This window comes from Pteropus medius, unplaced genomic scaffold, assembly GCF_902729225.1.
Source record: "Pteropus medius unplaced genomic scaffold, Ma_sr-lr_union100, whole genome shotgun sequence".
Lineage (NCBI taxonomy): Eukaryota > Metazoa > Chordata > Mammalia > Chiroptera > Pteropodidae > Pteropus > Pteropus medius.
The window spans coordinates 569,130-578,916 of NW_024342469.1; the positions used below are offsets into that span (position 1 = coordinate 569,130).

At 57.4% G+C, this 9,787-nt stretch overlaps 1 protein-coding gene across 1 annotated transcript in view; it reads left to right on the forward strand.

Annotated features, from left to right (window-relative positions):
* Positions 1 to 1,765: 1,765 nt before the first annotated feature.
* The window catches only part of TTLL8 (tubulin tyrosine ligase like 8), a 42,707-nt gene continuing 34,685 nt past the window's right edge, over positions 1,766 to 9,787 (forward strand). Inside the window, exons 1-2 of the mRNA XM_039863110.1 lie at positions 1,766 to 1,855; positions 6,621 to 6,712. Coding sequence (XP_039719044.1) covers positions 1,789 to 1,855; positions 6,621 to 6,712 — 159 coding nt within the window. The 5' untranslated portion in view covers positions 1,766 to 1,788. The remainder of the gene's footprint in view (positions 1,856 to 6,620; positions 6,713 to 9,787) is intronic.

Genomic DNA, 9,787 nt, shown 5'->3' on the forward strand with positions numbered 1-9,787 from the left:
GGCCACCTCCCCTTCCTGCAGGTCCCAAGAAGGCGGCCAGGTGCGGTCTGCTCCTGATGGGGGGACGGGAGCCACAGGACAGCACAGGCGAAGCTGGTGTCTCGGGGGCCCAGCAAGTCTGAGTCGGAGCTGCGATTGGGCATCTGGGAGCTCAACACGGTTTGTACTTCAGAGAGCGCTGGGTAAACCCAGGCAAACGGGGTTTCAAGAATGTGTAACTGTCGATTTGCAGTTTTCTTGCATAGAGTTAATACTGCCTAACAATAAACGCTACCGTGTGCTGCGGCCTGAGGCCTGTGTAACTTGGGGTGTCCCAGGGGTCTCCCTGCCCAGGTTCCGAGAGGTGGGAGGTAAGGCGTAGGAGGGCGGAGCGAGGCGGAGCTGGCGAGACCAAGGACCCGCCCCGCCCCCGCGGCCCCAAAGCGGGGCACGACCTTACTTTGGGGTTACTTTGGCAAGTTGAAAAAATTTAAACCAAATAAAGATGACATCTAGGTTTCGGAATTTACCGGGAGCGAGGGCACCTGGGGGGCCGTTCTACTCACCCCTCCCTTCGCGGAGATGGGGGCCAGAGGTGGGCTGAGAAGGAAGGGGACCTCAGGAGAGTGTGGCATGCCTGGGTGGCGGGGACCCTGACTGAGCGCGGGACGCCGGGTCGCGCCGGGGGACACCAGGCCGCACTAGGTTCCTCTGAGGGACAGGGGAGCTGCCCCCGCCACCCGATCGTCGCCAGCGCGCAGGTCCCAGCCTTCACCCCCACCTGGCGGACTGTGCGCCCGAATCCGGCCATGGAGGCCTGGGGCGTCCGGCTGGGGGAGCACGGGGAGTGAAGGTCCTGAGGGGCCCGGAGTAGGGGCGAGAAGGCCGCGCCGGGAGGGCCGAGGGCGGAGCCTGTCCAGGGCGGCCGCCAACCCTGGGGGGCGGGGGCCAGTTGTGACCCTCGGTCTTTATGACTTGGTGGCGAGGCCTCTGAATGCCAGGGCGGGTCTGTGTGACCCCAGCAGCCGGAGCGGGGCGGGGGCGGGGCGGCCACTCGCGGGCCCCCTTCCCCACGGGCGGACCTCATGGCCCGCGCGGCCCGGCGCCCCGGCCCCCGCTCCGCCGCAGACCGCAGCGCGGACCGCAGCCCCGGACCCTGCCCGCGCCCGCGCCGCCCCCGCCGCAGCCGGAGCCGCACCCAGCGCCCCGCGCCCCCCGCGCGCCCGCGCAGCCCGACGCCCCGCACCGGCCGCGGCTCCACGCACCCCCGGCCCCGCCGCCTGCGCGCCCGGCGCTCGGGGCCTGCACAATGCGCCGCGCAGCCCCCGCCCGTCTCCCCGGGCAACCGCAGGACGCCCGGCAGCGCGGCGGGGGGCGGGGGCGCGGCCGCAGCCTCGGGGCCGCCCCGGGGTGAGCGCGCCGCCCACCTCCCCGCAGCCCCGCGGGGGCCCCGCGGACCCCAGACCGGACTCCACGCCCTGCCCCGGCCGCGCTCGGAACCCCTGACCCGCCCTCCCCCCTCAGAACGCCAGCCCCCGTCCTCCCACGGGATTCTAGGCCACCATCCTCGAACCTGACCTGCCCGGCCCTGCCCCTGCCCCCAGCCCCCAGCCCCGGGCCCTGTCCCAGCTCCAGCTTCAGCCTTCTCTGCCCCAGCCCCAGCCCTGCCTCAGCCCTGCCCTAGTGCCTGTGTACTTCCCAGTCTCTGTTCCTTTATAGGCCCCAGCCCGCCTATCTGTCACTGATCTCCCCCTCCCTGCAGGGGCCGGAGCTGGAGGGAGGAAGGGCGAGCAGCCAGAAGAGGCCAGAATGGAGCTGGGCGAGAGGAAGAGGCTCTTGTCCGCCTCGCTGGAAGGAGACGGGAGAGAAGAGAACAGTCAGTATTGTCCTTGGCGCCCATCCTCCCAGCTGCCCCGGGTGGCCCCACCGTCAGCCTGCAGGGCTGAGCAACCGTGTTGCCGCGCGCCCGGTCGCCGTGGGTTTCTGTGAAAATCGGGCGTAGCGCCACTTGGGCTGTCCATGCTGTCCTGGCTGCCCACGCTGTCCTGTTCCTTCCTGCTACCCCGCTACCCCATTGTAATTCCTGTAGCGTGATAACCAGGCTTAATATTTTGTAGTATAAAACTTCTGACTTTGTTCTTCAAGACCTGTTTTGGTTTTCTTGGACATTCGCATTACCGTGTAGATGTTAGAGTCCAATAATTAATTAGCACACATGCACAGACACAATCCCACTGGGATTTTAACTGATTGCTGACTCTGTAAATCGATTTGGGTGAGAATTAACACGGGCAATAAACATCGAGTCTTCTAGCCCATGCACGTTTAGTTAATCCCTGCCAGCAATATTCTGTAGCCTCAGTGTACAGGTACCTCTTAGATTTACTCCAAGACATCTGACATTTTTTAATGCTGTTGTAGATGACAGTTTGAGTTTCGTTTTCTAGTTGTTTCTAGTATATAGAAATAGTTGATTTCAATTTACTGACTCGTTTTTGGTGACTTTGCTAAACACACTAATTCTAATAGCATGTCGATTCCTTTAGATTTGTCACATGCACGGTCATCTGCAAATCTCTTCAATTTTTGTAATTTTATATCTTTTATTACATTATTGCATTGGCCATCTCTTTCAACATGATGTCAAATGCAAGTGGGACGATGACGTCTTTTTTTGGTCACTGTTTTCCCCAAGCTCAGGGCAAAGTGCTCAGTATTCCACCGTGAAGTGTGATGTTGCTATAAGCTTTAAAGGGGGTCCCTGTTTACTCCTGGTTTACTGAGAGTTTTTAAACAAGTAGTTGTTACATTTTATCACATGCTTTCTTCTGCATCTATTGAGATGATGAGATATATATATATATTTTTTTCCATTATTAGTGTGGTGGATTACGTTGATGGATTTTCAAATATTAAACCAACGTTGTACTCCTGGAGTCAAGCCCACAGGGTCATGGTGTATTGTTTAGTATGTTACAGAATTCGATTTACAAATTTTTCGTGTAAGATTTTTGCGTCTACTTTTATCGGTGAGATTGGCCTGCACTATTCCTTTCTCGTGATGTTCTTGTCAGATTTTGGTATTAAATTTATGGTCTCCTAAAAAGAGTTAAAAAGAGTCTTTTTTCCTGTTCAATGAAAGGGTTTACATAAGGTTTTTGTTTTGTTTGTTTGTTCGGCTTAAATATTTGGAAAGATCGATCTGTGATGCCATCTAGACCTGGAGTTTAACTGTAGAGTTAATCTCTTTAGCAGAGATAGGCCTTTCCAGATTTTTTGTTACTTTAATGTCCATTTTGATAAGCTGTGTCTTTACTGTCAAATTCCTGGCAGGTGGATGTTTCTTATCTCCTGATTTTAATATTTGTGAATCAGTCATGGTGTTCTCGTTTTCATTCTTGATATTGGTGATTCATGGTTTCTCTTTTTCCTTGCTCAGTCTATTTAGAGGTTTATCAACTTAAAAAATGTTTCAAAGATCCAACTTTTGGTTTTGTTAATTTTCTCTATAGTACGTTTGTTTTCCATTGAATTGAATTCTGCTCTTTATTATTTCCTATCTTCTACTGTCTTTTTATTGAATTGTTCTCTTTCTAGCCTCTTGGGATGGTAGCTTAGATACTTTCCAATTTATTTTCTTTCCTAATATGTGCATTTAAAATCTATAAACTTTTCTCTCATCACTTTTAGCTGCATCATAATGCTTTGATATGTCATATTTTCATAATTGTTCGATTCCAATCATTTAAGAATTTCCATTGGATTTCTCTTTTGATCCACACTTTATTTGAAAGATGTGCTGCTTAATTTTTGAACATCTAGGATAATTTCTAGTTACCTCTTCATTATTCTAGTTTGCTTCAATGGCCATCAGAGAATTTAATCCATATTGTTTCAGCCTTTCGGAGTTGATCGAGACACCCATGCCCAGCGTGCGGTCCGTGTTGGGAGAGGTACGCGGGCAGAGAACATGTCCCGGGGGTGGCCGACGGGGTCCGCATGTGCCCTTAGGTCCAGTCGGTTAACGGGGTGCTCAGGTCCGCTGTGGTTCCTGGCTTTCGTTTCCTGAGGGGAGTGTGTTGAAATAGCCCTCTGGGATTGTGGATTTGCTGTGTCTCTTCTTTTAATCTCTGTCAACTTGTGCTTATACATATATACATGTATGTATGTTATATTACAAATAATATATATTATTAATGCACACTCGAAAATGTTATATTTCTGACAAATTTATCTTTTTAATATCATGAAATGTCTCTTTCGTCTTTATTAATGATTTTATTAAATTTTCAATAATGTTTTCTAAATAAATGTTAGTATGTATCTACATATTTATGCCGTATCTCTAAAACTGGCGTTTTCTGTATAACTCTTTTGTCACACTCAGCGAAACGAGCAACAGTGTCTTAACAAAGGCCCAGCACGTGCTCGCGTGCTCCTGGTAACTCCCAGGTGTGCTCGGGGTGGTTCCGTGCGTGCGAATCGGCGCCGCCGGGGACCACACAGCGAGTCGGGCCGCCTCAGTCTCGGCGAGCTGCCCTCGGCTTTCCGTTTTCGAGATGTGGACTCACTCGTGAGGACAGCCTCCTGTTCCGCAGACAGCCGCCTTTGGGGTCTGTCCGATTGCTGCCTCAGGGCGGGGTCCAGGCGGGTCTGTGCCCCCTGCCCCCTGCCCCCCCGCGGCGAGCTGAGAGGCGGGATGGATGGGGCTTGGCATCTGGCCATGGCGCCTGGGAGTCCATGTACCCCGCTTTGCCCTTAGTGTGTGGCTGTCGCATCGTTGGAGCCACGGCTGGTCAGTGGCCAGTGCTGGCCAGACCCCCGGCCAGCTGCTCGGAAGGGTGGCGCTTTGGCACCTGGTAGCAGTGGTGTCCCCTGCTGTGGGAGCAGGAGGTTGATGGGACAGAGCTTCGTCAGCACCTGCAGGGCTGAGAAGGTCACAGGCCTGACAGGGGAGGATGCGTTTCTGTCACAGCTGTGACCACAGCTGACCCCAAGGTCAGCTCTGCACGGCCACCACAGCGCCCACCCACCCTCCCCGGGGCTCGGCTGCCCCCGTTGGAACGGCCGTTTCTCTGAGCCCCGGAAGAGCTTCCTTCCCACGTGGGCCTGTGGCCTCCGTGAGCTTCGGACCCTTCTGGAAGGTCTGCCAGGTGCCCGTTTCCATCCCTTACCTACGGATCTCTAGGGAGGGTGTGGCTGCAGGCGTCTCCGATGGCCACGGGCGAGGTCCCCGCGTGGGGTTTGGGGACTCTTTCTGGGCGTCTGGACAATGTCAGTCAGTCACTGTCACACTTTGTGACGCTCGGTCATCTGCAGTTGCCTCCTCAAGGCGCTTCCGAATCATTCGCTGTGCCCCCAGTCTGTATCTGTGGCCCCAAGGAGCCCTGAGGTCGCCCAGGGCTGCGGTGTCCCAGACCGGCGACCCCAGGCCGTTTGTGTGCCTCCTGCCCGCCGGGGGTTTCGCCGGGGCGGAAACCGGTGTTTGTTAAGCTCTGTGTGTCTGCTGAGCTGGCGTTTAAGGTTTTTCTTTATCGTCCTAGTGTGGAGAATGACAAGACGTGGCGTCGCGTCCAGCCCTGGGCGACCGGCGAGGCGCCGGGTGGCGTTCGCCCGGGAAGCTGGCTGCTCTCTTACGGGGCGGCTTTGAAATCCCGATTCGGCCTCTGAGGCAGCCGGCGGACGGTACCTGTCTTCGGCTTCTCCTTGCGTCGGTTTCGGCGACCGCATTTGTCCCGTGAAAGCGGCCAGAGCAGCGAGCGGAAACGGGCCTGTGCCCCGGGCGTCACGCCCTCGCACCGGGCCTGTGACCCGGCTCGGACCGACTGTCGCGTGACGTCGGTTGGTCTGCGGTTCGCGTTCCCGCGTGGACGGCCCTCGGCCGCGTGCACGTGGGCTCTGTCCCGGATCCGCGGAGGAGGAGCCGGCAGTGGGGTGACGCTGCTGGCCTGTCCACCTGCGATGGCCTGCGACATCCGGGGGCGGGGTCTAGGAGGCCTTGGAGGCCGGGTGGTCTGGGCAGGCTGTGTCCACTCCGGGGGCATTGGCACGGGGACTTAAAGCCACCACACGGGTGGAGGTGGACCAAGCTCGAAGCCTGGGGCCCAGGCTGGGCACCCCACAGTTAGGGTGTGGGCGGGAGCAGGGGCCACAGTGAGGAGGGGCAGTGGGAGCCCAGGGGAGGGACTCACCAGGGGACCAGTGCTGCTAGGACCCAGGGGAGTGACCATGGGGCCCACCTGAGCGGGAATGACCTTGGCGTGGGCGTGTCTGGAGGATCCAGCGATGGGGGTGTGGGCAGAGGGGAGCAGAGAGGCTGGCGGCGGAGCGTGGGGTGCAGCGCGGGGCATTCATTTAGTTCTTAGGCAGTTGCCAGAAGCTCGGTGTGCGCTGACAGGAGTCTGGTGGCCGGGGTCGGAGCAGGGAGCGGTGGGAGCCTTCGTGTGGCCGCGGGCTGGGCGGGGGGCTGGGCGAGGGGAGAGGGGCCCCCGAGGCCGGCGGAGTGGCACTGAGAGGGTGAGGCCAGGGCCCTGAGGCCGGGGTGTGGAGGCCTGAGGCAGGGTGGCTGGGGGCGGCGACCCCCACCCCGTGTTTCTGGCGTTGAGGGCCCGTTTGCCTTCACGTCCTTCTCTCTTTTGCAGAATTGAAACGAGGAGTTCCCCAAGACTCAACTTCTTCCCCCAAATTAGACAGATACAGACTAGCAAGACAGTTGACGGAGAAAGCCATCAAGGTAAATGCTCTTTGGGGCCCGGTGGAGAGGGGCACTTTTTAAAAATGGAAATTGATTTTGGCATGTGGGGAGTGGGCCTTGGCTCCTGCCCTGGGCCCCCGGCCTGGCCCCCACGGGCTTCTCCCGAGTGACTTTCATCTCGGCTGTGCATTTGAAATAGGTAATGCTTTCCAAACTGGGACAGTGCGGACGCAGGAACCGTGACGGTGTCTCCCCTGCGACCCCGTGTGGCTGCGGGCTGTGGGTGTCAGGTCAGGGGCCGACTCTGAGTGACTCACAGAGCCCCTGTGTCAGTCCCCCACGCCCCTCAGGGTGACGCGGTGAGGACAGATGCCACCCGTGTATGCAGAGAGGGTTCGTGCCTCAGGACAGGAACCCCAAGTTATGAGTCGGGGAGCTTCTGGGGCAGCAGCCCCCCGGGGCAGAGAGGCCGTGCCGTTGCCCGCAGTGGAGTGCCCGGGTCTGGGGGAGAGGAGGCAGCGGCCAGTGTGCTTTCACGGAGCAGCCGTCTCCTCGCCGGTGCCCTGAGCACGCGGACAGCCACGTCTGGGGAAGAGGCTGTATTCTGTCTTTATCGTGTGCCGGTGGCCATCGCTCAGAAGGCGGGGACCGTGGGAACCCCGAGAAATCCAACGTGCGTCAGTGCTTGAACCCGCACTTGCTCCTTAGCTTTCTCTGAGGCGCACACGTACACACGCGTGCACACGCATGCTCGCATGTGCACAGACGCCCATGCATGCACACACGCACACGTGCACACACACACGGGGCACAGCACGGCGGTGCATCTGGAGAGAGAAGCACGACACGCGTGATATGTGTCATCGTCAGCAGCAGCCACCGCAGCGGTGACCGAGGACACGTCCATCACCCTCGGTCACCCACCCCCCAAATCCTGGTGGCCACAGGGTGCCTTCTGGAATTCCCATCCGCCCTTCCCGGGGCTGCAGCGAACAGAGCCCCAGCAGCTCAGTGATTCGCAGGGTTTCTTCTGAGACCTGGAGACGTGTGAGCATTTTGGAGCAAACATCCCTCTGAGCACTGTGTTCCACGAGCTTTCATTTTGCAGTATTTCTGTTGAGATTCAGTTGAAAATATTTTCTCTCTCATATTCTTCATGGATCAGGGCTTACTTGCGAGTATAGTTCTTCGTTTCTATCCTGTTTTCTCGTCGTTGTTATTGATGTGTGGCTCGCTCGCATTGTGGCTGAGAATGGACTCTGTGTAATGCTATTCTGCTGGAACGTGCTCAGACCTGCTTTCTGCCCAGCGTCTCGTTAGTTTGTGGGAAAGTTCCCATACACTACTGCCGAGTAGAGGTGGTTTGTGCAGTTCAAGTCTCCCGGTCTTCCAGACTCCTTTGGTCTGTGTTCATCACTTACTGAGAGAAGCGTCCTGAATATCCCGTTACGATGTGCATTTGTCTGCTGTGCCGTTCGGTCTGTTTTCACTGTGTATAAATAACTTATAGCCCCCCAGTAGGTACATAGCAATGTAGGTTCATGGAGAATTGACCCTTTACATTGTGAAGTAATTTCCTTTACTTCAGTAACGTCGATTTGTCCCAGTCTGCCTCATCCCAGATCGAGCTCGTTTGATTTTCTCCCTGTCCGCAGGCTCGTGCTTGCATTCTCTTGTGAACATCATAAAGCTGGATTTTAAGAAACGTCGCTGGCAGTCTCTACCTTTTAACCGGTGCATTTAGTGTGTTCATCTCTCTAAGCTCCTGGCACATGCAGATGTCCCCGCGCGTCACCGTCTGACTTCGTTCCTTGGGTTTGTCCTTCGTGGACCGACGAGCTTTAAAATCACATTTGTCTTCTCTCACACATTAGCCGTCTTCCCTCCGTTTCTGTTCCTTCTCTGGCTCCCTTAGGTGTTGTATTCTGCTCACTTACTAAAATCAGTCAGTCTTTCTAAAGTTATTCAGTTTGACTGCAGTCATGGGGGTGCGGGGCTGCAGGGTGCTGATGCTTGCAGGTCCTCACCCCACCTTCGCAGCATCCCCGCCGTGAATCGGGCTTGTCCGCCCCCCCACCCCCCGTGCCCTGGCGCATGGGCCTGTTGGGGGGCAAGGGCAGGCTTTGGGGCAATTTCAGAGTGGAAGGAGGCTCGAGGAGGTCCCTTGGCTGGCCAGGTCTTCCGTGGGAGCCGGAACTTGGACTCACGGCTTCCGGCCACAGGCATGGAGGTTCGAGGCGGCCTGCGTGCTGGGGTGGGCATGCACGTTCCCCCGTAGGTGTCGCTGCGTGAGCGATCGCTGTGGGCTCAGCTGCCTGAGTATCCTACTGAGCATCTTGGCGTCTGTGGCCAGGAGCCCAGCAGGCCCTCTGCTCGGGGGTTCTGGGGGCTGGAGCCAAGCGCCGGGCGCAGGGGAAGGACCCGCCTCCGCGCTCCCTCACTTGGCGGCACTCACTCTCTGTGGCCTTAGAACTGGTGGCACCTCGTGCAAAGCCGGCTGTGCTGCCTCGAGTCTCGGACCCTGGACCTTCTTCGAGAGGCTTGTCTGATTAGGTCTGGCCCACCCCAGGAGAATTAGGTTAATTCAAAGCCAACTAATTAGGGACGCCTGTGAGTCTGAGCTGCTCCCCGGCCTTTCCTAACGCCCTGGCCTGCTCCCACAAACTCGGGAGGCCCTGGCTCGCTGCCAATCGCACGCCCGTTCCCTGCCCCGTGAGCACGTCCAGGCTCGTCCTCCGCGGTGTAGGCCCAGGGGCTCAGCCGAGTGCTCCCCTGCCGCCCGGTCCCTCGGCTAGGCCGCCTCACCAGTAGCCACCTCCCTGCCTTGTCCACAGACAGCTGAGCTCGTACCACAGCGATAGGCAGAGTCCCCAGTGTCCCCTGGCATGCTCTCGGACATGGGCCATCTGGCCCTTCCTGGCCAGTTGAATGGCTCCTCCCTCCCCCTCCTCAAACCCTGGGCCCCCGCGCCCCCCAAGCATGGGGGATGGTCACCTCTGTAGAGAAAAGACGGTCGTAGAGCACAGGGTCTCAGGCCCCGTCATCCTGGCTGTGCCTCCTGTGCGTGTGTGTGTGACAATGTGCATGTGTGTGCATGTAAAGGTGAGTGTGTGC